The 27,910-nt window shown below is 33.3% G+C and overlaps 3 protein-coding genes across 4 annotated transcripts; 2 read left to right on the top strand and 1 right to left on the bottom strand.

Annotated features, from left to right (window-relative positions):
* Window positions 1-3,325: 3,325 nt before the first annotated feature.
* Window positions 3,326-4,166, top strand: LOC107955952 (WAT1-related protein At3g53210-like). Its single transcript, XM_016891727.1, has 3 exons — window positions 3,326-3,403; window positions 3,745-3,896; window positions 3,998-4,166. The coding sequence occupies exons 1-3, from the start codon at window positions 3,326-3,328 to the stop codon at window positions 4,164-4,166; spliced, it is 399 nt and encodes a 132-aa protein (XP_016747216.1).
* Window positions 4,167-5,567: 1,401 nt separating this feature from the next.
* LOC107953576 (60S ribosomal protein L7a-2) lies at window positions 5,568-8,669 on the bottom strand. The gene is made up of 7 exons (XM_016888919.2): window positions 8,416-8,669; window positions 7,879-7,926; window positions 7,579-7,780; window positions 6,395-6,564; window positions 6,176-6,304; window positions 5,995-6,087; window positions 5,568-5,910 (listed from the first exon to the last, which is right to left on the bottom strand). The coding sequence occupies exons 1-7, from the start codon at window positions 8,416-8,418 to the stop codon at window positions 5,779-5,781; spliced, it is 777 nt and encodes a 258-aa protein (XP_016744408.1). The 5' UTR covers window positions 8,419-8,669; the 3' UTR covers window positions 5,568-5,778.
* Window positions 8,670-15,974: 7,305 nt separating this feature from the next.
* Window positions 15,975-21,360, top strand: LOC107953577 (protein DEK). 2 transcript variants are annotated; one of them, XM_016888921.2, is made up of 11 exons: window positions 15,975-16,743; window positions 16,837-16,870; window positions 17,661-17,740; window positions 17,815-17,874; window positions 18,053-18,166; window positions 18,253-18,333; window positions 18,434-18,505; window positions 19,939-20,431; window positions 20,582-20,673; window positions 20,759-20,789; window positions 20,879-21,360. In XM_016888921.2, exons 1-11 carry the CDS (start codon window positions 16,366-16,368, stop codon window positions 21,046-21,048), a joined length of 1,605 nt encoding a protein of 534 aa, XP_016744410.1. In that variant the 5' UTR covers window positions 15,975-16,365; the 3' UTR covers window positions 21,049-21,360. The 2 variants fall into 2 exon arrangements, with proteins under 2 accessions (XP_016744410.1, XP_016744411.1); XM_016888922.2 differs by having other exon boundaries at window positions 15,977-16,743; window positions 18,056-18,166.
* Window positions 21,361-27,910: the final 6,550 nt, after the last annotated feature.

Below are 27,910 nucleotides of genomic sequence, written 5' to 3'. Positions count from 1 at the left end.
TTACTCCTTTTGCCACATGCTCTCAAACCTAATAAGAATGCCAAGATATCAATATCCTTCAAAGCTCAAAGTAAATCTAAAAAATATTCACTAATTACTTTCCTTAATAAATGTTTTAATTCCTTAGTAATAGTGGTTTATTTCAATAATTTCACCTAATAAAAACTAAAATATTATAAACAAATAAATACTTAAGAATAAAATGTGTCATACATTTGTCATTTTACACATATCAACTTACAACTATTAGTTAAAATTTACCAATAGAATGTGAAACCAACCATTGCAATCAGTAAATTGCCAACAGTGGAACCAAAAAATTTAACCCAAACGAGAGACCATCCAAAACCAATAGCATGTTTGGTTGGGGGAATAGGAATGCATTCCCCCCTATTCGGTCGACCCACCACCAAACCAACGTTTGGTTGGCTGTAATGCCATTACAGTCTGAATCCATTCAGGCCCTATTACATGAAAAGGCTGTAATAGCCATTCATTGCCCACATATCCAATTGGCTATTCCATCTAGCTCTCTTTTTTCATTTTCTAATTTCTACCCTCCTCCATCTTCTCTCACAGATTTGTAACTTTCTCTCCTTCTGTTCCCATATTTCAAGTAATTTTTTCCTTCTTTGATTTTTCCATTCTTTTTAACGTTTCTCTTCTGTATTTTTTGTCACTTTTGCAGCCATGGTTCTCGAGGTAAGCTATTCAATTAGATTCCTCTTTTGATCTCCTTCTTCTAACTCATCAATTATTTTAGTATTTCCGTCTTCTTTTTTCGTTACTCAAAAGGGTTTTGTTGATTTTTCTTTTTTGGTTTTCAATTTTCAAATCGGTCAATTAGGCTACTATGATATGCATTGATAACTCAGAATGGATGCGAAACGGCGATTATTCTCCGTCTTAATTTCAAGCCCAAGCTAATGCTGTTAGTCTTATCTGTGGAGCTAAAACCCAGGTAAAATGATTGCATTTTAATGGAATGTTGATGCGGTCGTTGAAAGCACCAAAAATATCTTATCTTTAATAAATAATGAAAAAAGAATAGTAAAAGAAAAGTAGGGTCAAATCCTCAAGGATTGGACTTACAAAATATCTTGTTCCATGAAATCTCATGCAAAATCTTGCCCAAGAAAACTTGGGTTCCTGAAAACAAATAAAATAAAAAAATAAAAGAATTAATTGTTTGGATCTGAAAACGAAAAATAAAATAAAAAGAGATTTAAGAATATTGAATCGAAAATTAGAGAAATTAAAAATAGAGTTGAGAGAAAGGAAATTCTTATGGGAGATTCCAGCCTCCAGTTATCTCGTTCCGCCTTGAGTTCAATTCTCGGCTTTTAGATGATCCTTCCCAAACTAAATAAGTCAGTTATAGTGGAAGAGGACGCCTACGACCACCAGCTCCAAGGATTTAGACTTACGATTTGGTGGAACCTGACTCTAGCCAACAATCGCTTCTGTGGGATTGTCTTATGCTAGATCAACGCTTCTCAATGGCGAATCCCACGCCATTTTGTCTCTTGGGCTCACCAACCTCTGACGCAGTAAGCTAACGAACCAACTGTGCAACCTTCCCAAAACATACAAAGCGACCGCCTTTACATACGTTAAAAAGCTTACTTCTTAAGGGACATGGACGAAAGCGTCAGCCCCGTAGTGCGAAGAAACGATGAATACTCGTTGAGAAGGCTAAGTACTTCTAAGCCTCAAGAACCCTTTTTGGGAAATATCGACAACCTTCGGCTAGATGGGTTTAGTGGCTCATGGTTGTAGTGGAAAAAAAAATAAATATAATAAAAATAAAGATTTTATTAAAAGGAAATATGAAAAGAAGAAAAGCCTAGACTTTTGGGGAGAGAGTGTTTATAGAAAAAGATCCATCTCTTTTAAGTCACTTCACCCCCTATTTATAGTGCTAGGGGAGATAATTTAATCCTAGTTAAATTCCTAAAAGATAAATACATTTAATTGAAGATAAATAAAGATAAATAAAATAAAATCCTTAATAATTATCTCAATATTAATTATCCTAATATAATTAAAATAGAGTTTAATAGAATAAAATCTCTTCTTTTTACATTTCAACCCTTGTGTCCTCCATGCTTGCACTTTTGGCACCAACTTTTCCTTGTGTCGCACATTGGCCCATTTTATCTCTAAATTCACGTTTTTAGCCCTTAATTTTGCTTTTGCCTCAAATTTAGTCCCTATGAGATAAAAGATCATAAATAGCTCAAATTAGCAGGATCATACTCAGAATAAATACATAATTAATACATAAAAATACGTTATTCTAGAGTGTTATCAAATGTAAAATTATGGGAATTTGATTTCGTTTAATGAATTAATGGCAGTCTAATCCGAAGAAAACGGTGGGGATTTTGACTATGGTGGGAAAAGGAATGCGTGTATTGGCTACTCCTACTAGTGAACTTAGAAAAATCTTGTCTTGCGTGCATGGTACTTATTTTTTTCAGTCATGTTTGGAGACTATTAGAACCTTAGGAGTACGTGTATTGCTTTACCATTGCACTCTTAAAGAGAGAACTTGGGTTCGAACTTAGAACCTTAGAGACGAACCCAAAAGGATTAGTCTTTATGAACTTATAACGGACATGGAGGATACTTTGTTTCCTTCTAATAAGAAAAATTAACGTATATGTTGAAGGAAAACAACATTAATAGTTTTAGTGTTTTACGGCTTACTATTTGGATCATACGAGTACTTTGCTTTACTTAACTTTAGCAAAATTGTACCATGACCTATGTAAAGCATGCAATTCTGTGAGAAATCCATGTTTGATAACCTCTGTGAAAGACGAGCAGCTTTTTTATTAGAGTTTAGAAATGGAGAACTTGTCATTGCTGTTGGGTTTCAGGAGTTATATTTAGTGTAGCTTGTCATTTTGATGCAAAAGTAGCATGTAATTAATGAGTAATCTATGATATTTTATTTACATATTTTTGAATTAAAGGTCATCTTCCTTCCACTCTATTAGCTATGTCATCATTGTTACCTTCTTATTCTCTATGTACGTTTCAATGCATACAGGTCTTGAAATAGGGGGTGAGATGAACCTAGCAGTTGGAATTCAGATTGCTTAGTTGGCTCTAAAGCATCGCCAAAACAAAAATCAGCAGCAAAGGATTATAGTTTTTGCTGGAAGGTATGTTATATTGGCCGTTGATTTGCTGGACGGTATGCAACCATCAAGTACTTTGGAAATATTAAGATGCAGTTTACTGGAGAAATTCAATGCATTTACTTTTATTTATCTGTTTATGCTTTTTTTTGTTGAAAAACCAATAATGATGAGTAATGGATGTTTGGTTCTGGAACATCTTGTTTGAAGAAATTGTAATGACAGTTGAAGAGGATGTGAGAGGAGACATTGATGTGATGATTTTGCAATTATATATTTATCATTGAACCATATTTGACTATGATCTTAAGTTTTGGTGCTAAATCGCCGTTGGTACAACAATCTAATAGATTTCTACTTCAAATTAGATTGTGTTCCTAGTTTGGATTGTGTGTCACTTTTAGAAGGAAATTTGATTAAAAGCATAGAACATATGTGCAGACCTTGAGAGAAAATTGCAAAATTTTACTGCTGTATACTCCATTGGCCTCAAAGCAAATGGTTAAATGCTTAAAACCCCTACAGTTTAATCCTTGAAATTGTTGAGTTTATAGTTTTCCTTTGAAATGATTGGAAAGTGCTTGATGTGGTGCAGGGACTCGTAGCTTCAACAATGGTGTTTGCTATGCAAATATATGTTGTAGATAGAGGAGGCCCTTTGTTTGTCTCAATGTATTTGCCTCTGCAAACCTTACTTGCGGCTTTAATAGCTACTGTTACATTGGGTAAAGAATTCTACTTAGGAGGGTAAGCATTAACTTTTAACCCACACATTGTTGCCTACAATCATACTTTGCAGGGTTGTAGTGACATTGAATATAGCTTTGCAAAATATGTGAAACTTGCAGGGTAGTAGGAGCAGCATTGATAATAGCTGGATTGTATATGGTTATCCTAGGAAAAAGTGAAGAGAGCAAGTATCTGTCTGAAAATGAACCAATTTATTCAGTGTCTGAAAATAATGACATGGAATCCACCTTCATTCGGCCATTGCTGGGAAATAAATTGCAAAGCTGAGGCAAATGGATGAATTTTCATATCAACTCCATGGCAAAGTCAGTCATCCAATCCACACTAATGCCATTTGAAGCAGCTTTCTGCTATTGAAATTGAAGGACAACAAACGTGAACGATGGAGTTTCCAACAATTGAAATGGGAAAAAGAAAAGTTGAATTGTTTTGATCAACATGCATCATGGATGACATATGAAATCATTTTTTATTATTAATTCTGAATGGAACATAAATCATGGATCAACTAAGCCCTCTCGGGGACTTGCTTAAGAATAAGAAAGAGGAATCTCATGTAAATACCATGGAATAAGGTTTGATCCTATTCATGGGGATTCCGTAAATATTCCCATTCCAAAACTAGAAAGTTCGAAACAATTGGGATTTTTTTTGGAGATTGGATGCAGTTACTAATTCATGATAACACAGAGGGTGCATTCTCTGAGCTCTAACAGCCATGCTTATGTATTTATTTATGTTTATTTGACCCGGTTGGTTTGGATCATCATTTTGTGAAGAAATTCAATGGTAATGTTGTACCTTTTTTATGTTGTAAAATTTTATAACATATGAATTATGACATATAAATTAATGAAATCATGTAACATTTTATTAATATATGAATATTATATTTATGCAAAATATAATTCTCAAGTTATTTATTACTTCTAATATTTTTTTTGTAGAATAATTAAATTATTTCATTCACTAATGATATTTTAACACATTAAATATGTATTGCGGTTTAAAAATAATAAATGAGATTATATATTATTTTTATATTATTATATATTATGATTTTAGTAAATTCATATAAGAATAATTATTTTAAGAATTTTATTAAATTATATTTAATAATAATTATGTTAAAATATTATTAAATTATTTATATTAATAATTTTATTAAAATTTAATAACAATAATAATCATCTACCTTAAAAAAATTCTACTAAGAGTATTCTAATCATTTTAGTTGTTTTCTTTATGCTATTACAATATCATTCCATTCAACCAAACACAAGAATACTATTACAATTTTTTTTCATTCCATTCAACTAAACAATTGAATTACTATTACAGCTCTATTCAATTACAGTTCTATTCCATTACAACGAACCAAACGTGCCCCAAGAGTTATCCCAACCCGCTTTAAATATTATACCATATTACTTCTATTTTATAATTTAATGTATCATATAACTTTTCATCACATATAGATAACATGTATGTTAAAATATTAATGTTAATAAATATATAAGATACAAATGTTTATAAATTTAGTGAAATAAAATATAAAATTACTAAAAATAAAATAAAAATAATATATACTTCCATTTTTGGGGGTTGAATGGATAATATAAATTCATTAAAGAAAATCACAAAACTAATGATGAATTGGCCAACATGTAAAAATAAAAAACATTGATTGATAATTCATTAGAAAATCACAAAACTTCAGCACAAACAACAAACTAGTCATTTAGAAAGTTCAACCACAAAAGTATATGAATGTTCCTCCGGAAAAAAGAGTAAACCCGAGTCGAAAATCGATCGTACCTTACTACAAAAGACTATTTAATCAACAACACGAACTGCAACAAAAGGTGTATTAATTCCTCTATGTCATCCTCTGTGCAGCTTCCTTTGCAAGAAGCTTCTCCTTCGCTTTGGTTCGGGCTTGTGACTTGGAGCCCATGATGCCGCCACCCCACTTCTTCCTATACTCGTCGTACTTGTCATTGAAGTTTGCCTGCAACGTGCATCATGAGTGAATACTACGATGTGTGACTTGATCATATGTTAGTTATATACTATATTGTATGCGTATTCCTACCTTGATTGCCTCGAGTACTTTGCTGAATTCCAGCTTATCCTCATTCTTAACCGTGGTCAAACACAAGACGGAAGCAGTTTTCTTGTGGACAATCTGCAGTAGTACACTAACACAAATAAGTAACCTGCTCTTTAACATCATAATTTGGCAGAGAAAACACGGAAATATGAAAGAAATTTACCGATCCCAAACGTGATTTTCCCTTAACAATGCAATATGGGACCTCCATTTTCCTGCACAAAGCTGGAAGCCACACTACCAACTCTATGGGATCCACATCATGAGCAATAACAACCAATTGAGCCTTGTTCTGCAAAAGAATTATGAAGGAACTATTATTCTTAAGTGATTCACAATAAAAATAAAGCATTCAGTGAATATGAAGAAATTCAAGGGCAACCTGCTCGATAAGGTAAGTAACATGGTTAAGACCGTATTTCACAACAATTGGTTTCTTAGACTCGGGGGCTTTTCCTTCAGCCTCGGCCTGGGCCTTTTTCAAGAGACGTTCCTTCTTGGCCACTTTGTCCTCTGGCCTGTACTTGAGGAGCAACTTGAACAGACTTGTTGCTGCAACAGGACACGAGATAACCAATGTTTAATGGTTAAAATTTAATAGTAACCATTATAATCAGAAACGGTAATCAACAGCGAGAAATGTGAAAGAGGCAGAGTTATGAAAACAAACATAGCAGAATAAGCAAGTTTTTATACGAACAAACCATGTCACCCCATGTATGTTATATTTCAAAATAACACGGCACATGAAAACCAATATTTATTATAAATTCTGATTTGCAATCGTTTTTCAAGTGAACTGGTTACCAAGAGAAAGGTCAGAAATATACATTTAAAATAGAGTAAATTGCACCAAACGTCCCCAAACTATGACTCGCATTCTAAATCAGTCCCTAAACATCAAAACACTGTAATTACACCCCCTAACTTCGGAAGTTATATCAACCAAGTCCTTTGGCCACTAAAACCATTGATTTTACTGTTAAGTGACACCTCATATCCTTAGATAGCATAATTTAAAATTTAAGAAATAAGGTATAAAATTAAAAGTTTAAAAAAAAGTTACAAAGTGAAAATAAACCTTGTATTGAGTAAATTGCACCAAAGTTTTGCCGTTTTGCCTTTTTTTTCTTTCTATTTTCTGTTAACTTTAACATTTAATTTTTTCTTCTTTTTTAAATTTTAAATAATGCCACATAGGATTTGATGTATCACTTAAAGCTGAAATTAAATGTTTTAGAAACAGGACTTGATTGCTATAAACTCCAAAGTTTGGGGGTGTAATTGAAATGTTTTGTACCTTGGGGACCAATTTAGAATGAGAGTCATAGTTAGGGACGTTTGGTGAAATTTACTCTTAAAAGTAAGTACCTATACTAAAAATCCATTTCCCCGAACTTGTTCTACACAAACATCTAAGCTAAGTTTAACATGAAACAAGAACAAACAGATGTTCATTCAGAAAATAGTCAGAGATTAAAGAAAACAGCAGTTGAGAATCCACTTGAATCAAATATAGTGAATCTAATGCATAAGTTAGAAACAAGAGAAGATTTTAGTGCAGACCGAGGTTCTTGTCAAGAGTCTTGGTGAACTGGTTCAATGCTGGTGGAACCTTCAACCTCTGCTTGAGGATCCTCTTCTTCCTTTGAATACGAACAACCTTAGGCCACTTCACAAATCGATGCAAATCCTTCTTAGGAGGTAAAGCCCCTCCAATGCCGAACTGCTTTGGACGCTTCTCAAACAACGGATTGACAACCTTCTCCTAATATCAAAAATCAAAATAATAAACCAATAGTGAGACCACAATCAAGTTACTTGAGGGGTTCGGCAATTAAGAAAGGAATGAAGAATGAAGATTACTTGTTTCTTCTTGGCGGGCACAGCCACCTTTCCACCTTTCTTCGGCCCCTGCATTTAGCAACAAAAACGAACCCTTTTAAACAAGTACATTGATTCAAAATACAAAGGACAAGAATTTACAGCAAAAGGACCATGGTCCAAGAGCTTCTTCAAAATTTATACAGAAATACAAAACATTAATCATTTTAGGTAAACTAAGAATTATGCTAATCTTTCAGCGTAATAACTGTTCACTATATTGTAAAAAATAGCTATCATAGACCAGTTTTCATTTCCTAGAAATTTAGAAATATCAGCTAATTCTGAACCAATTATTTACAACAAGTTTATCGGGTACTAATCATCTAACTACATCTTGTTCGACATTAAAATCTCAAAAAAAAAAAAAACTACACAAATAAAACACGGAGTGAACTGTATCTAGAGCAAAAACAAACATAAAAATGAGAGAAACTGTGGGGAAAATTCGAGAGAAAAACTAGACTTGAATAAACATAATTAGAAGATGATTAATTGAAATGGGGTTGTCGGATTTACCATGTTTTGCACCTCCAAACGCTTCTTCTTCAAAGCTTTCTGTGATTAAGAACGGCGGAAGAAAACCCTAGAAAGCACGTAGAAAGCAAACGCAATGAGCAAACTAGGGTTTATATTAGAACAAGGCCTACGTTTGGGCCAGTGGTAAAAGAACTGTGGGCTTGTTGGAGACTTTCTATTGGTCTCGATTGTTAACCATTTAAATGGGTGAGAGACGTGAAATTTGCCCGATGGTTTCAAAATTGCCCCAATTTGATTTAAGGTTGCATTTTGGACTGAATTTCTTAAAACTATGGTCTTTTAAAAAATTGTTGGATTAAGTTATTTTTTCGAAAAATTATGGTATTAGACTGAAATAAAAAAATACTTTCAACTGAAAGCGTTTTCAGCTAATTTGCAGGAAAACGCTTATAACTGGAAGTATTTTCCTTGTGATCCATTTTTTTAGGGTTAGAGTTTTGATTTTTTAAGTAGGGTTAGGTTTAGGGTTTTGTAGATTTTAGGATTTAGGGTTGTGTAGGTTTTTTTATATTTTTTAAGTTTTTTTAATATATTCTTTAGTTTTTTATATTTCTTTTTTTATGTAAAGTTAATAATTATTTAATTTGATATTTACAAGTATTGTATTTACATCAATCGTATATTCGAATTATTCATGTTGTAAAATTTGATTCGATTCATAACCGAAACTCAAACTACTCGATTTGATTAAATCTTATTTGTATTTTTTTCAATTTTTTTTAATGCAACTAAGTTTTGGTCAGTTTTTTTTACAGGAGATTGAGGTTGATCGGATTTTTCTGTGCATTATTTTTGAACTTTATAAGTATTTTCCAGTGCATTTTTTTCAAACTTTCAGATTTCTTCAGAAAATACATCTCGAAAATCTCAAGATATCTGATGGGTGAGTGGGAAAAAGTGGGGAGTTGAAAGTGGTAAAGCGAGAACACTCCACGTAGGACGCGTTTTCAATGCACTATCAGATAAAAGCACTGAAAGAGGATGCAGCTGGATGCGTTTTCATGCCATGTCAGTTGAAACGTACTTTCAATTTTTTTTTCTAACTGTGCACTGAAAACGCTTTTAACTGAGCGCATTTTCAGTGCTTTTTTATGATAATGCACTAAAAACATATATTACGTGGAGCGTTTTCACTCTAGCACTTTCAACTTCCCATTCACCCCGGCTTTATAAAAGCATAACTTTCAGCATTGAGTAGCATAAGACATTTACAAGCAAAAAATAAAAAACAAAAGAAGAGGAAGTTCACACATAAGGCATTGTTTGGAGCTACCACGCAATTTGCATCAAGTAATGATCGATTTGTGTTGTTCATATTTAATTGTAACACTATTATTTTGCATAATATTTTTATTTTGAACATGTGGAATAGGTTATTTCATTGAAAATGAGTGAACGAATTAATGTTATTGTTTATTATGACAGTGGAGTGCATGACACCGAGAATGGGGTCGTTTTTTTATGAGAAAACACAGCGCGGTTGGCTTTTAACCCAAATATACAATTGCTAGAGCTACGTGGAAGAATTAGGTGAAATATTGATTAATCTAACCAGATGAGAGTATCATCACTTAAATATCGATTTTGTGCTTCGGTCGACGTCGTTAGATATGACGCTTTCGATATCAAAGGCGCGAGGGAGTTGGAGGCGATGGTGCTGACACATATTGCCAATGGATTACCAATTCTCGAGTTATATGCGAGATTTGCAAGCACAAATGAAAGCCCTTTAAGGTCAACATATGTTCTAGTTCGAGAGGCCGAAATGGAAGAACAAGTCGAAAGTCTATCGACACAGTTGTGCGGTAGGTTCACTATTTGTTAGAAAGTTTCCATTATGATATCCCAGAATCATCAATAGGAAGACATTTAGGGGTGTGCAAAATTCAGGTAAAACCGAAAAAATTCGGTTAACCGACCGAATTCGGTTAATCGGTCGGTTAACCAAATTTTTTCGGTCGGGGTCGGTTAATTATTTTTAAATTTTTTGGTTAACGGTTAATTCGGTTTGAAACCGGTCGGTTAACCGGTTTTTTTAGTTTAACTAAAAAAATTAATAAATAAAATTATAATATATAAATAGGTCCATTATTCTCCTAAACACAATCCAAACCCAAGTATTCAACCCAACCCAATTACCCAACCCAACTCAATAATAAAAATTATAAATAATTTAATAAATAAAAATAAAATTCTAAAACTAAAACTAAAACTAATGTCTAAAAGTCTAAAAATAATTTAATTATGTAGAGATTCAATTTGGTTAATTCGGTTAATTCGGGTAATTCAGTTAATTTTTAACCAAAAATAAAAAACATATAATTTTCGGTTAATTCGGTTAATCGACCAAATTAACCGAAACTTTTTCGGTTCGGTTAATTTTTTTTGAAAAAATTTCAGTTCGGTTAACGGTTAAAGATTTTGAAAGGTCGGTTAATTTGGTTAATGTTATTTCGGGTCGGTTAACCGGTCGGCTAACCAAATGAACACCCCTAAAGACATTCACTGTTTGTTAGAAAGTTCCCATTATGATATCCCAGAATCATCAATGGGAAGACATTTATCTATTTTGCTCTAGAATTAAACCGCGACAAGCAGAATATCCAACAGTCTGGGTTTGGTGGTAAAGTAGAATATTGGACCCCTGCATAACACTCAGTTAGAGGTTTTGATTTGAACTTCAGCCAGCCGATGTTCAACATTGGGAACACTTACAAGGGAATGGCATCAAGTGATTTTAGTTATTTCGACAATCATACAAGAATAGATGATGTACTCCCTACGACATCCACTGGTGATGGGACATCCAACCCTGGATGTAGCACCCTAGGTTTGGCGGGTCTAATATTTTGGTGTATAGTAATAAAATAGTCTATTTGGCGAAGTGGAATCCACCTAATTTCATATTGTAGCGTATACGTGTAGGTGTATAGTAACCGCCACATAAGTAAGTAAGGATTTTATTTCATGATGTTCTGTTATATTAAGGAAAAGTATGTGTTAAACAATAAATGAGTATGTATGACATGAGTTTTCACCAAATGTATAGTACATGTTGTTTGTTTGGAGTATTGTGCTAGTTAGATTATAAGTAACTTGGTTAGAAATCAACTAGGAAGTCTAGCCTGATAATTGTGAATGTAGTGTACTTATTTATGTTTCTCTTAGAAACTGTAAACCATCAAAAAGATAAATTCTGAAATGTATGACACTTGTTAAGTTCCACTAAATAAGTTGGGTCATATTTATATGTGTGAGATGGGTTCTGAATGAGGTTATTCTTATTCATTAAAGTGTTGTTCTCTGATTCTTTTTTCTCAAATCAAATGGTATCTCTTCCTCCTTAAGTTGAAAGCTTGATTCTGGGTTTAATAAGTGGTTATTCCATCTTTAGGTAAGTATTACAACTATACATGTTAAAATTTGAAAGAGTAAGACTGTAAGAGCGGTATAAACAATAAAGCTTTAAGTACAAGTTTTGCATAAGGTAGTCAACGATTGAGATGATAAGTAAATTGTATGTATAAGAGTTGTAATAGTGAATTTTCTATTTCTAAGCAGTTGTTGTTGCTGATTCGAAAGGGATGTTTGAGTCAGGAGCTTAGAACTGTAATAGGTGAGAATCAGGTAAGTCTCTACCTAGACTCTTTTATATGAACTGTTCAAATAATAAGTATATATATACACATTCGTAAATGAGATGATGATGTCTACGATAAATGGCAAGGGTATGGGTATTGTAAAAAATAAAATGTATGTAATAATGTGCATAATTTTATGTTAAAAAAATAATGTTTGATAAGGTGATTATCTGACTAAGTAAATTATGAGCTAATGTTCCATTGTGAAGCCTCTAGTAGGGCAGTTATATTGCTAACTAGACTAGTATATCACAGATTGAAAATGAGTGTAAGACCATAAGGTAGTGGCCCATGGCAGCTTGGTATGATTTGGAACCATTCATGGTGTAGCCTTCAATAATATGGAACTAGAATGGCAGAACACGGTACACAAATGTGTGTAAAACCATGTGGTTAAGACTCATGACATGATATGATATGTTTGTATGTATTATCTATGATGTAGCATTTGATAATATGTAAATCAAAATGACAAATTACGATACATGAAATTCTATATAAGTCCCTGAAGGAGAAATCCATGACATACTTTGTGAAATCCGTTAAGACAGTAAACACGAGACACTGTATGATGCCTTTATGGCATATCCTATTTGGCCCTTGTGGCGTGATCTATCGTATATGTCTGGTAAGGTGTGTATATAGGTCTTTATGGTAAGTTATCTAAAAATTAATTATATAATTGTACAGAATTCGAATGATGTTCTCGTTTATTTCTCTTGAAAATAGACTCATTAATAATTTTAAACATATAAATTATAACCCATAACTATTTTTGTATAATTTTTAATGATTTTTCCAAGTCAAAACAGGGAATTCCAAAATCATTCTGACTCTGTCTCACCCAAATTCAAATATCTCATAATATAAAATTCTTTTGTATACACCGTTTCTTTTATGTGAAAATAGACTCATTCAGCTTCAATTTTCATATGTTATTCAGCCTCTAATTCAATTTCCACCATTTTTGGCAATTTTTCAAAGTCACACAACTGTTGTTGTCTAAATTGTTTTGTTGCTGAATGTACTCTTTCATAATTTTTTCACTTTATTTTCACTTTTCTTTTTATCGATCAAGGTCAATTTCTCGTCTTTCTTGATTTATAACAACACATTTAACTTATTTAACACTCACATTATTCAATTTAGTTCAAAAATCACTATTTGGAAAAAATTGCATTTTCGCCCCTAAACTTTTCATTAATTCCTATTTCATCCCTAGGCTCGAAAAATGAAATTCATACAATTCAATCCCCTGTTCAAGCCTAAACGAAATTCATATATATCTATAACAGTCCATAGATTTCACAAAAAATCAGAATTTTCCTTTAAATTCCACAAGTTTACCATTTAGTTCTTAAATCTCAATTTCACCCTAAATCACTTTGTAAAAGTTGTTTATTTACTAACAACCTTTCATTTTCTACCATAAATTTTCAATTTCCAGCATGCTCATCCATGGCACAATTTCCATACATTGATAATTTTTCAAATAAATCTTCAAAATAGATAGAACATGTTATCTCGATCTCAAAAATATAAAAATGATTAAAAACTGGACATGATTACTTACCAATTTATGCCAAGAAAGTCTCTTTTCTCTCTTCTAGGGTTTCCATGTAAATTTTGGGGAAGAAGATGATAGAAAAAGATGATATGTTCATGTAATTAATTATCATATTTTAATTTCCCCAAATTCCAATTTAGTCATTTTTTTTCTCAACTTCCATGGATGATTCATCCATAAAAATCTATCATCTTTTGATTGATAGTCTATTTACCATATAAGGACCTCTAGTTTTGAATTTCATAGCTATTTAACCCTTCTAGCTTCTAGAATTCAATTTCTACATTTTATACAAATAGGTCCTTTCATTAATTAATCACTAAATCGATAAAATTTTCATATCAATATTTTCATACAACCTTCCTATCATAATGCAACCCATGTCAAAATTTTAAAATAATTTTTTTCTCGTCGGATTTGTGGTCCCGAAACCACTGTTCCGACTAAACCTAAAATCGGGCTGTTACACATTTAGATTATCTACAAAAAGTAAGTTGTCTTTCTCACAATATAAACTTTATTACAGTGCCACTTATCATCAATTTGAACTTAGACAATTAATGAGCTAATATTTACTTGTCACAATTTCATATTCATACAAAATATAAAAGACAAAAATACAAAATACATAATAGTGAAATATGAAATTAACTTTATTTAAATATTTATTGTTCAAATAAATAGAAAACAATTATATGTTTACTACATTATGGACACATTTTCCAACATGAAAAGATGATTAGTAAGTAATGGACTAAAGAATATGGTTATGGTGTTTTAAAGAAGTAGATAATAAGGACATGTCTGGATAATTTGTAAGTCAACTTGTTAGTTGAAAGAATTGGTATGAGTAAAAGTGTACTAATCGTCAACAAGCTAGCAGGGTGGCGAATTATGCTACCATAGTGCACTAAAATAGTTAACATGTATACTTTACTCACCTTTTTGAATTCGTCAGTTTTAGGGTGTGACATACCGTTCCAAAATCAATGAATATACATTCATTATTTCTAATTAGTATAATATATTTGATATGCAAAATTAGGAAAATTACATTTTCATCCATAATTCATTTATAAACACAAGAATCATTAATACTCTACTTAAAACCAGATGTTTGGATCGGTTGATCAAACCCTAAGTTTAATGGGAGAGATACTTGCCTAAGTTTATATCAGCAAATTGCAAACTTTATGTTCTTGGTCTTTCAATGTATAATTGCTAGGTGACAATCAGTCCTAGGATCAATGACGCCATCCCAAAGAAAAACAAGAAGAGATTTAAGGTTGATATACTTTTTAAAGAGCTTCCTCTTTTAGTTGTACTATTATTTAAGCTATGCTTGAGTTGGTGTCATGGGTCAACCGAGTATAAACTCAATTTAAGAAATTACAAAAATATCTTTCATAATCAAAATAAGTTATAATATTTGAGGGTACTTTAGTCTTTTTATTTAAAAGAACTAATAAAAAATTGCATGCAATTTGAGCTTGTACCATTTGCGTTAATAAAACCTTTATTTTACTAGTTAACAAAACCCTTAATTTGATTTGTTTTACATATTTTAATTTTATTATGCATACTTTATTACCCATATCAATTGTATGTAATGATAAAATTGTAACTAAGATTAATGGCCACATTAGGATAAACAATTGTAGTACATTTAATATTCATAATTTAATGTATTCACGTGTTTAAATTTTGTTTTACTCATTATTTTAATATCGTAGTATTTTACATGTTATTATTAATTAGTTTCAAACCATAATTTAATTATTTATTATGTGTTATTTTTAAACATATATATGTATTATAAGTATGTAATATTCCCACCTATACACATGTGATAGAATTTTTAGTTAAGGATAAAAAGTATGAGGTAAGTTTATGTTTTGGTTACTTAACTTCAAAAAAATTACAAAACGATAAATAAACTATTCAAAGTTTTCATTTAAGTCACAGAGCTACTAAAATCACTGCTGTATGACATTTTCTATTCTCACCACGTGCACCAATTGAAAGATCTTATTACCTTTCACATTTATAGTTTAGTTTTATCTCGACATTGAGTGTTAGATAAACTTAGATCTAATATATGTTCTTCTACTTATCAACATGTATTTATCCACTGTATCGATTATTAAATCATCGCTTGAAGTTTACTAGTTAAACTTAAAAGAAAACTAAATAGATAAATGATTTAAATAAAAACTTTTGAAAACTCTAATGGTAATTTTATAACTTTTTAAAGTTAAGAGATCAAAATATAAACTTACAAACAATTTAGCATTAATATTTAACTATGGGCTCACAAATGAATGAAACTCAATGCGGTAACGTTTTAAGTTTCAGGTTTTGATTTTTGCTGAAAAAAAAAGGGGAAATCAAAATCCCGCTCACTCCCAAAAAATGATTTTTGGTTACCCGCTCGTTACTCCCTCTTCTTCCCATCTCCGTCGCGCGCCCTAAATCCCCCAAATAAAACTTTGTACTTAATTCTTTTTCCCTTTTAATCTCAAAATTTGACCCCAGATTTCCCATTTCCAACAACACAAAGTCAATACACCTACACCAATCGCTCTTCTTTTTCCTTTTCATTTCACTGCACTGAATTCACTCACCATAGCTACTCCTTTTCTCTCGATCTGTTAGGGTTTCTTTTAATTTTAGGCTTTCAAGGGAACGTACAGTTTCCTTTTAATTTTACTGGTGATTTCAATGGCGACGGAAACCCTAGATGACAAGAAACCGGAGGAAGAGGAGGTGAAAGACAAAGAAAACGAAGAGGGAAGTAAGGAGGTTTTGGAGAAACAAATGGAAGTTGAGGAGAAGGAGAACGAGGAAGAAGAAGAAGAAGAAGATGAGGAAGAGAAGAGGGAGGAGGAAGAAGAAGAGAGTGAAGATGAAGGGACTAAAAAGGTCAAAGGTAGTAGTCGAAAGGGGAGTTCTAGGAAATCTGGTCGAGATTCGGCTGAGAAGAAAGAGCCAGTGACGCCTAGTAGTGATAGGCCTACAAGGGAAAGGAAAGTCGTAGAAAGGTATTCAGCTCCTTCTGTTGCAAGGTATTCCTCGTCTAAAACTCTGTCAATTGAAAAGGTATGCTTTCTTTTCTGGGGTTAAGGATCTGGTTTCATTCAAGTCATTTTCTTTGTGTTATGATTGTTTTTTGAACTTTGATTTGCTTTTCAGGGTCGGGGTACTCAGCTTAAAGATATTCCCAATGGTATGCGTCTGTTCTCTTGCTTATTTGTTTTTTCCCCTAAGGTTCTACTGTATGTTTTCTTTGAATTTCATGGGATTGGATTGATTGTGATTCTATTTGTATTCAATTCTGGGTCCTTTGAAGTAATGTAGTCTACGTGATAAATTGAGTACTTTCTATTTGTACTCAATTTAGTAATATTTAGTACTTAATAATATTTGAAGCTCATTCTATTTGTTGGTGTTTTAAATGACATGAGTGTTGGTTATTAGTTATGCATTCACTTTTTAGAAAGCAGAACAATTAGTCTCCATAATACCTGTCAATAAAGATGTGAGTAAAGACATCTGAACCAATGCAAATTTGAGGTTTATGTTGAGTTTGCCTTTCAATAAAGATGTTGAGTTTGAATAAGTGTGATGATAAATACTTGAAATGGTATTGTCCCCGAGTTAAACTATAAAAGCTTATATGTTTTAGTTAAAATAAATAAATGCGAAGACTCTTGAACCCTAGCCTAATCAAAACTTGCTCTCATGAGTTCATATCAATAGTTCATTCTGGATTGTCATGCTTGGTAGGAATTTTATAGGCACTTGATTGGTTGGGAATTTGTAGGTGAGATCTATTTGACTACTTTCTAGATTGCCTCTTGAAGTTTTCATCTGATATTTGACTCTCAAGATTCTCTTGGATGATAGACAGATTCGTGTGATACTTTTTCTTTGAAATAGTATTGTTCATGGTCATTGAACTTTGTTGTTACTGCATGGCCTGCACTATTTATTTCTGATGCCGTAACTTGTTTCAGTGGCTTTCAAGTTGTCAAAGAGAAAAGCTGATGATAATCTGCAGATGCTTCATATAATTCTCTTTGGAAAGAAAGCAAAGGTGATTGAGGGTTATATTGTCTTGTTGTTTCATGATGTGGATTTTATGTACTTACTGTATTTTTCCATTTACAGCCTCACAGTTTGAAGAGAAACATTGGTCAATTTTCAGGCTATGTTTGGGTTGAGAACGAGGTATTTTCTTTGATCTTCTGGAAGCCCCCCCCTTTCCCCTGTTGTCTGCCTGCATGGTTCTCTTGTTGCATTTCCATGAAGTAGGCTTTATTGAAGATACTTTGCCCATGCTTTACTGCGTATAAGCTGTTTTTCATCAAGTGGAAATTTCTTAATGACCATTGTATTGTCTTTTCAGCAGGAAAAACAAAAAGCGAAAGTAAGGGAAAAAATTGACAAATGTGTTAAAGAAAAATTGGTTGATTTCTGTGATTTGCTGAATATTCCATTTATGAGGACCAGTGTAAGAAAGGTAAGTAAGAAATGTATAAAATGTACCATTTTTTATGCAATAATATTTCTTGCTTCTTTGGGTTTAAGTCATTTCTATTTTTGAAGGAGGAAGTCACTGCCAAATTATTGGAATTTTTGGAATCTCCTCATGCCACTACAGACATTCTTCTTGCTGACAAGGAACAGGTGTAAATGTTATTTCAAAATATTTTGTATGTTATGAAGTTTTTGACATGATTAACTGTCAGTTTTGGGCCAATTGAGATTCTTTTTCTTCTTTTTTCAGAAGGGTAAAAAGCGTAAGGCTACACCAAGCAAAAACATTGGTTCTGCAGAGGCATTGGATACATCAGCCAAGGTTTGTCTTGTTTGGTTTTGGTTCATTTTTAGATATGTATATGTTATCTATTTTATGCATCTATGATAGTTGGATAATGCTTGTATTGCTGTGCCATTTTGTATTTTTTAATTCATTGATTCCATTTTATTTCTGTTCAAGTTTGTTTTTGTTGTTTATAATTTTTACGTCCTTGTCTGTGCCAAGTTTAAAATTGTTGTGATCAGAGTGATGTTAATTTTTGGCCTTCATTAGCCTAAGAACAAATGATATATGTTTTGGTGCTGAAGTTTTGTTTTTATTTCTAAGGTTCTTTATACTATGTTGGTTGAATGTGTTATAATTTGACTTATCATTCATTAATGATATCTTTAAAATTGATAAATTTTTTGCCAATAAGAATAGGGTTTTAGAATTGTCAATTTGTTTTTTTTTGTAAGGGTTAGTAATTAGTCTTGGCTGATCTAAGTTTATGTTCTCAAGACATCCTTGCATCTCCATTTAATTGGTTTTGTCAAACCTTACTCAATGGCCGCTGTGTTTGTATTGTCTGTTTTTAGATTTCTTTGATTTGTATTGTTAATATAGATATTACCTCATTGTTATTTGTTCATTCAAGTTTCTCAAAATATTTGGTGTGGTTTTTCTCATTCCTTATTGGTCCTTCTATAGTCTTTTTTAGTTGGTTTAGAAATATATTTGGTTTGATTACAGATTTAAGTGATATTACTGATGAATATTTCTGGATTCAGAATAAATTATGTTTCACTTGCCTAGTAATGAATTATCTTACATGGATTGTTGCTTCTTTGTGTTTATGGTGGTACATGACATCCATTATCTTTGTTTTTGGTTCTTATTAATTTCTCTGCACCTTTTTGTTTTCCTGAATCTTGTGATTTGTTCATTATCATCTTTGTCATGGTTCATGACTTCATGGTGAGCTTTTCACTTTGATAAGGTTAGCTATGTTGATTGCACTTGCATGAGTTTTTGTGCTTGTATGTTTATTAGACAAGAATGCTTAATTTTTTTTTTAATATGGAGGGTTTAAACATTGTATCTGTGTGACTATGTTCATAGGTTTTGATGTGTCTAACATTGGTACGTTAGGAAAGCTGATCATCATTTTGATGATTTCCTCTATCCTAATTACCTTTTTAATCAATTTGGTTTTAGTAATTTTAGTTTGCTAGATTCTCTCTCTTGAAGGAACCAAAGTTTATACATGTTTTTTTTTAGGTAAAGCTGGGCTTGTCGGTTCACATATTTTCTTTCTAAATCTCAAATGAGGATGTGCTGCAGGAATCTAGCTGGGAATTGCTGCTGGAGAATGATAACTTTTCTCTGATTATATATTTTTGCTTGTCTCTGCCCTATTTTTAATCCCCGGCATTTGTTGGTGGCCAAGAGTGCTTGATGCTTGCTATTTTGTTTTCAATTTCCCTCTACAGAAGCGACGAAAAACACCCCAAGGTGGAGAAAAGCGCAAGCGTTCATCCAAAGCTGAGGAGGAGGAAGATGATGATAAAGTTGAATCCCCTGTTGCTAGAGATGATTCTCATGAAGATGATGCTGACACTGCACCAAAAGAAGTGAATGATGATGAGGAGACTAAATCAGAGGAGGAAGAAGAACCCAAGAAGTCAAGCAAAAAGGGCACTTCAAAAAAGGTTGCAACAGAGAGTCCGGAGTCAAAAAGCAAAGATAAATCCGAATCTGGAAAGAATCTCACCCCTGCAAAATCTAGCAAAAAATCTTCTGGATCAACTTCAAAACAAGATGCTAGTGATGGTGGTGGGACTTCTGGCTCTAAATCAAAGGGTTCTGCATCAAAGAAGCCTAAGGTTGAAAAGGAAAACTCTAAGGATGGATCCACCAAAGAGAAGCTTGCAGTCAAGAAGCAAACAAATAAGTCATCAGCAAAGGTTTCTGCTAAATCACAAGGTAGATTTCACTAGCTATACTGTTTCTGTTATGCTGGTGTATGGAGTTTTTTTCTGCGGGGGTATTCTTAAAAGAAAAAGGAATATTTGAAGTGGTTTTTGAGTTTATTGATTTTTTTGTTCAACATCCATTGTGTTTATGTTGTGACAGGTAAAAGCAAAAGTGGCAAGAAACCTGAGCCTAGTAGGGAAGAGATTCATGAAGTTGTCGTAGATATTCTAAAAAAAGTGGACTTCAACACTGTAAGTGTTATCTTTATCTGTTTAATTCTTAGATGAAATGATTAAATTCAGGATATTAGTGCTAAAGTTTTCTTGTCTGATGCAGGCAACATTATCTGATATCCTTAGGCAACTAGGTATGTTTTACCTTTAGTCATTAAAAGTATTTAAGTTACAATATTGATACTTAGACTCTTAACTAATTATAAGATTTTGATAATCTCAGGTACACACTTTGACCTGGATTTGATGCACAGAAAAGCCGAGGTGAAGGATATCATTACAGATGTGATAAATAACATGTCTGATGAGGATGAGGAAGGGGATGAAAGTGAGGAGAATGCTGATACAGGTGGGGGTGCTGATAAAGATGGTGATGGAGATGATGATGCCTAGTTCTCACTTGAGGAAATTATATGACCGGTAATTTGTCTCTCCCTCTAGGGATTTGATTTGCAATTCTCAATAGAATTATAAAATTGTAGTCATTTTAGATGTTCAATAGGTGGGATTGTAACATATGAGGTAGTTACTCTTTTGTAGTAACTTATTGTGGTATGCTTGTAGCTGAAGTTTCTCATAGTGAACATCATGTTGTTTATTCGGCAGAAGTTTCAAAGATTTGAGTTTTAGAAGAAAGAATGTACTGTAGTCAAAGATGATTATGTTAACATTTTGATCAAACATTATGAAAAGTTCTCTTGTTAATGTTTTTGAACTCAAAAACAATTTAAAATTTGTTTCCATTGATAGGACATTTAAATTTAGTATGATCATTTAAGGTAAGAATGTAAATGAGATGATTAAAAAAGAAGTTGAATTTGACATGGTCATTTTAAAGTTGGAAGAAATTAATATTTGAGTTGAGTAGTTTGTGAGTTCAAGCTTGAAATTACTGCATAACTTTTCATTATTCAAGCTTGGGTCTGATCACAACTTCAATCGAAGATAATTCAAATATAAAATGAGTTCTATTACTTAAGTAATTGAGTTGAGTCTGAATACTTTAGCTTCTACGATCGTACATCAACTTCTCATGGTTTGATCGACTTGATTACAACGGATAAAAACTGGCATAAACCTCTGTTTCTTGCAAGGGTTAATTTGTGTTTTGCCTATCAATTTCTCCGTTTGTCGGTTTTTATTTTTATTTTTAAAACTTGGTTTGTGCCTTGAACTTGTATTCCTTTGATTAGATTAGTATTTTTTTTTCTTTGATACTATTAGTTTGTTTTGTGTTGACTTGGTATTATTAGTCAATTTGATGATGTTATGTAGTAGGCTTTTAATATGTCACGTCATAAAAATAAAAATATTTAAAGATATATAAATTAGTAAAAAGAAGTATACTTTTTTTTCACATCAAATTGTTTGTTATTTTAAAATTAAAAATATATAAATTAATAAGAAAGTATTTTTTTAAAAAAAAATTAAGAATGAACTCAAATAGATGTTTTGGGCAAATTGTTTAGGCTTTTTAGTTCTTTTGTGGAATTTTACAAAGTTCTAATTATTTTATATATTTTGTAAATTTATATTATAATATTTTATATATTTTTCAAAGTATTATATGCTTTTTATATATTTTAAATATATATTTCAAAATAATAATAGCATAAATTGTGAAAAAATAGAATTTTTTATTAAATTATATTTTTTATTTATGTTTGTCTTACAACATATTGAGAAGTTATCATGTGATATCATTAGATTTATTAGTAATGTTATGTTAGTACAAACTAATGGTGTTAATGTAGAGACATTAATACAAATTTAGATATCAATTAAGTTAAAAAAATTTTAAAATCAACTAGTTAAAGAGTGAATAATTTCAAAGGGCAAAATATATGCAGAGGAAAAAAAAAGTTAAACGATGTTGGAAGAAGACTTATTTAAAAGTTAGATTGCTTGTACGTAGTTTTGATTGAAATTGAAATTTGAAAGAGGTTGAAGAAAGATATTAATTTAATGAGTTTGAATAAAAATATAAGTTTATTTTTTAATTGGGTTGATCTGAATTAATTTGATGTAAATAATAATACAAATTTAATGTTTATATTTTATAGGTTAAAGCTAGGCAGTATCCAAATAAAGAAAAGAAAAGAGGAAAGTTTGGGACTAGGGCCTAAATGTGGTGGTAGGTAAGAGTTAACGATCTTGTTGAGTTTAAGTGTGAAGAAAAGGATTTGTGTAGGGTTTTAAAGTTGGGTAAGCTAAAATCTTAATTGGCATAACGGGTTAAATGGAATTAGAGGGTAAAAGTATTTCTTTACTAATCAACTTGATTCATAGAAATCTTTAAATTATGTTAATATATTTTTTGAGCATAAGAGCAATAACTCTAGGTTGATTAATTGAAATTTCTTTCTAATTAAAATTCTTATTATCGTATTAACTCATGTTATAAATTTCCTATTAGATTTGACTTTAATTCGGTAGATTTATGTTGTTCTGTTTCTAGGATTGCATGCAATTCCACCCAATTACATAAGATTTAATCTTAAAAAGGGTTTATTTAATCATCGATTTAAGCATATCAAACATGGATTAATACTTTAGAAATACCAAATAAAAAATTAAGCACACATAATTGAGAACAATAAATTAAATTTTTATTGCGTAAAATAGAAATCAATGACATAATTCATTGTAGGATTCATCTCTCCTTGGTATTTAGAAAATTAGTTCATGCTCGAGAAGAGAAAAATTAAAGATACAATATAACTGAAAGAATAAAAGAAACTCATGATAATTTCCTAATAAATCAATTGAGAATATTTAATTTTAATGAAAATCTGTTTCAAAGTCGGCTTCAATGGTATTTTTCGAGTTGTTTCATGAGTATTCTCTGACGATCCTCTCTTATCTTCTTATTTTTGTCGTATGTACGTCTTAGAATGCCCGAAAAATTTATAAATCGTGATTTTTTGTTGTTCAATATGCAATCCCATGAAATCAACACAACCTACCACATGCACTAATATGGCCACACACGACCTAGACATACTCCCGTGTCCCTACCCTTGTGGCCCTAAATTAATAAACAGTGAGTTACAGGACCAACCACATGGCCTACTACACAACCATGTGGCTCATACGGCCTGCACACACGCTCGTGTGCTTGGCCGTGTGTCATCCACAGCCACAATTTTCGGTGACCAAAACTTGTAAAATTTAAGGTTTTCATGATACAAAAATTTAATTATTGCAGATTCTCACGATAAATTCTTAAAATTTTGGGTTGTTACAACTCTATCCTCCTAAAAGACATTTTGACCTCGAAATTTACTTGACTCAAACAGATACAGATACTACCATCGGATTGATTCCTTAGGTTCTCATGTGGCTTCCTCAATACCGTGGTTCCGCCATAAAACTTTTACCAGAGGACCTGTTTTCTTCCTCAGTACTTTAACATCACGTTCTGAGATCTAGACTAGTTCCTCTTCAAATGTTAGATTCGGTTGTAACTCGATTTCGTTGATAGGGACAATATGCGATGGATCAGATTGATATCGTCTCAACATTGAGACATGAAACACATCGTGAATTTGTTCTAATTTTTACGATAATTCCTATTGATACACAACAGGTCTGACACGCTTCATAATACGGTAAGGTCCAATAAACCTCGGGCTCAGCTTACCTTTACGTCCAAATCGAATAACCTTTTTCCAAGTTGTTACCTTTATGAACACTTGATCACCTACAAAAAACTTAATATCCTTACTTTTTAAATCCGCATAAGACTTTTGTTGATCAGAGGCTGCTTTTAGGTGATCACGAATCACTTTCACAGTGCTCTCAATTTCAGAAACTAGCTTAGGACCCAATATTCGGCGTTCACTTATTTTTGTCCAGCATAATGGAGTACGAAACTTACGACCATACAAAGCCTCGTAGGGTGCCATTTGAATACTAGACTAAAAGCTGTTATTGTATGCAAACTTCGTTAACGGTAGATACTCTTCCTAACTACCCCTGAAGCCTATCACACAACCCCGAAACATATATTTTAGGATCTGAATAAACCACTTCGACTGTCCATTGGTTTGAGGGTGGTACGCAGTACTGAAATTAAGTCAGGTACCTAAGGCCTCATGGAGTTTCTTACAGAACTGAGACGTAAATTGCGAATCTCTGTCAAAGATGATCGAGACCGGAATTCCGTGTAGTCTCACAATTTTGGTGATATACAGTTTAACTAACTTCTGTAAGGAGTAATCTATTCGGATAGGAATGAAGTGAGCTGATTTGGTCAACTGATCAACGATGGCCCAAACTGGATCCTTCTTAGTGGGGGTTAAAGGCAACCTTGTAACGAAATCCATTGTTACTCGCTCTCATTTCCACTATGAAATTTTAACTGGCTGAAGCAATCTGGAGGGCAACTGGTGTTTAGCCTTAACTTTTTGACACATCAGACAGTGAGACATAAAAATAATTACCTTCGGTTTCAGTCCGGGCCACCAATAGAGCTCTCGGAGATCCCGATACATGTTGTTTCCACTATGATGCATAGCATAGGGACTACTATGTGCCTCATGAAGGATCGAACGCCTTAACTCTTTATCATTCGGTATACAAATCCGACCATTGAAGCACAACACATTATCGCTGTTCAAGCTAAAATCGGTAGTCTCATTCGAATCAGCATGTTGCAGACGCTGAACTAAGGACTCATCGCTTAACTGTTTAGCTCGAATCTGCTCCACCTAAATCAGTTTAACCTGTAGTTCTGCCAGCAGTCCTCTATCTTCAACCAAACTCAGACGAGCTAACATTGCTCTCAGATCAGTCATTGCTCTATGGCTAAGGGCATCACCTACCACATTAGTCTTACCCGGGTGGTATTCTATCATGCAATCATAATCTTTAAGTAATAATACCCATCCGCGCTGCCGAAGATTTAACTTTTTTTGGGTTAACAAATATTTGAGACTCTTGTGATCGGTGTAAATAATACATCTTTCATCATACAAATAATGTCTCCAGATCTTTAGAGCAAACACAACTGCAGCCAGCTTGAGATCGTGAGTAGGGTAGTTACCCTCGTGTGTCTTAAGCTGTCACGACACGTAAGCGACCACCTAACCGACTTGCATAAGCACACATCCTAACTCGACATGTGAAACATCACTGTATACCATAAATTCCCGACCCAATTTTGGTTGAACTAAAATAAAAGCCTGTGTCAAAATGAACTTGAGCTTATCGAAACTAGACTGCTGTGCCTCATACCACACAAACGGAGCACTCTTGCATAACAGCTTTGTTAAAGGTGACGCTATCAGGGAAAATCCTTCAACGAACCCTCGGTAATAACCCGCTAAACCTAGAAAACTACGAAGCTCAGCCACATTTTTCGATTGTTTCCACTGAATTATAACTTCTATTTTCTTGGGTTTGACTTGGATCCCTTCCACAATTACCACATGACCCAAAAAAGAAACTTTTTGCAACCAAAACTCGCACTTACTAAACTTGGCATACAACTATTTTTCTTGGAGTACTTGAAGTACAATACGAAGGTGATTATCATGTTCAATATCAGTTTTAGAGTAGATCAGGATATCATTAATAAAAACCACTACAAATTGATCTAAGTACGCTTGGAGCACCCGATTCATTAAATCCATAAACGCTGTTAGAATATTTGTTAAACCGAAAGGCATTACTAGGAACTCGTAATGTTCGTAACGAGTCCTGAAGGTAGTTTTGTACACATCAGCCTCTTTGACCTTGAGATGATGGTAACCAGAGCGTAGATCAATTTTAGAGAAGACGAATGCTCCTAGAAATTGATCGAACATGTCATCAATCTTCGGTAACGGGTAGTTATTCTTGATTGTCAACTTGTTGAACTGTCTATAATCTATGCACATTCTAATCGACCCGTCTTTCTTTTTAATAAATAGCATTGGTGCCCCCTACGGAGACACACTCGGTTGAATAATCCCCTATCAAGGAGTTCTTGAAGTTACGCTTTTAGCTCGATCAGCTCTTTCGGTTCCATACGGTAGGGCGCGATGGACATCGGAGCGATACCTGGTAACAGATCAATTCTAAACTCCACATCTCTATCTAGAGGTACTCCGGGCAATTCCTCGGACAAGACGTCTAAAAACTCCCTTACGTGCAGATATCTCCCACCGAAAGTTTTACGAAAATAGATTCAGATACGTAAGCAAGGTATGCCTCGTACCCCTTTCTAGCTAGCTTTTCTGCTACCAGAGCGGAGATTACATTAAAGAGGTAATCCTGACGCTCACCAACCATGACCACCTCGTCATTATCATTCGATATCAGACTAACTCTTTTGGTTGCACAATCTAGACTGACCCGATATTCAACGAGCCAATCCATTCCCAGAATCAAGTCAAACTCATTAAAGGGTAATTTCATTAAATCAGCTGGAAATACTATACCCTGAAGCTCTAGGGGTATCCGCATGTATACTCTATCAACTCAAATTTACTGACCCAAAGGACTAATCACAAAAAACTCTCTAGCAGTATTTTCAGCGGTTAAACCCAAATTTACAGAAACAACACTATCTATGTACGAGTGAGTAGAACTAATATCAATGAGGTCATAATACGAAACATAATGAATAAAAAAGGTACCTGCAATGACATCAGCATCATCGCTTTTCTCGCGGCATTCCTCTGCATAAATTAGTGTCGGTTGAGGAGCCTCAGTCTGACCTGCACCTCTACTCGGTGCTCTTTGTCCTCTCTTAGATCCATTACCACCTCAACTAGTACTATGACATCTGAATGGTTGTTGAACCTCTTTCAGAGGCCGAACAAAATTTAGAGCTGGAGCCTGTGCCATAGCTGGCGCTGGATCTGGTCAACGGGGGCAATCCCTAACTCGATGCTCCACCGACCCATAACGGAAGAACGCTCTTAACTTTCTCCAGCACTTGCCCAGATAACGCTTCCCACAACCATTGCACAGTTGAATCTCAGTCACTACAGTTGGAGTTTTCGCCCTCGGGAGCCTATCAAATCTCACCCGTTTTTTAGGACGCTGACCAAAACCAGAGAGACCCGAATCCCACTTAGTTTTATTTTGATCCTTCTCATGATCTCGTCGCTCGTGCTCAGTACGCTTCGCTTCTTCCATTATCTTTGCTTTATCAACTAGGACCACAAAAACTCGCTTCCTCTAAAGAGCTATCAGAACTCGCAGATCATATCTTAGTCCTTTTTCGAACCTCACTCACTTGTCGTAGTCAAACGCTACCAAAGTC

Source organism: Gossypium hirsutum, chromosome D07 (assembly GCF_007990345.1).
Source record: "Gossypium hirsutum isolate 1008001.06 chromosome D07, Gossypium_hirsutum_v2.1, whole genome shotgun sequence".
NCBI classification, from domain to species: Eukaryota; Viridiplantae; Streptophyta; class Magnoliopsida; order Malvales; family Malvaceae; genus Gossypium; species Gossypium hirsutum.
Note: the sequence above shows the minus strand (reverse complement) of the source record. Positions and strands in the feature narration are given on the sequence as shown.

Bases quoted from the DNA above. Each gene is read 5' to 3' on its own strand.
- LOC107955952 (XM_016891727.1), top strand. From the start codon at position 3,326: ATGGATGTTTGGTTCTGGAACATCTTGTTTGAAGAAATTGTAATGACA. The intron at 3,404-3,744 runs GTGATGATTTTG...GATGTGGTGCAG, and splicing joins ATGTGAGAGGAGACATTGAT to GGACTCGTAGCTTCAACAAT. The intron at 3,897-3,997 runs GTAAGCATTAAC...TGAAACTTGCAG, and splicing joins AAAGAATTCTACTTAGGAGG to GGTAGTAGGAGCAGCATTGA.
- LOC107953576 (XM_016888919.2), bottom strand. The intron at 6,088-6,175 runs GTAAATTTCTTT...GTACTACTGCAG, and splicing joins GAAAATCACGTTTGGGATCG to ATTGTCCACAAGAAAACTGC. The intron at 5,911-5,994 runs GTAGGAATACGC...TGCACGTTGCAG, and splicing joins AAGTACTCGAGGCAATCAAG to GCAAACTTCAATGACAAGTA.
- LOC107953577 (XM_016888921.2), top strand. From the start codon at position 16,366: ATGGCGACGGAAACCCTAGATGACAAGAAACCGGAGGAAGAGGAGGTG. The intron at 16,744-16,836 runs GTATGCTTTCTT...TTTGCTTTTCAG, and splicing joins AAACTCTGTCAATTGAAAAG to GGTCGGGGTACTCAGCTTAA. The intron at 20,432-20,581 runs GTAGATTTCACT...ATGTTGTGACAG, and splicing joins GGTTTCTGCTAAATCACAAG to GTAAAAGCAAAAGTGGCAAG.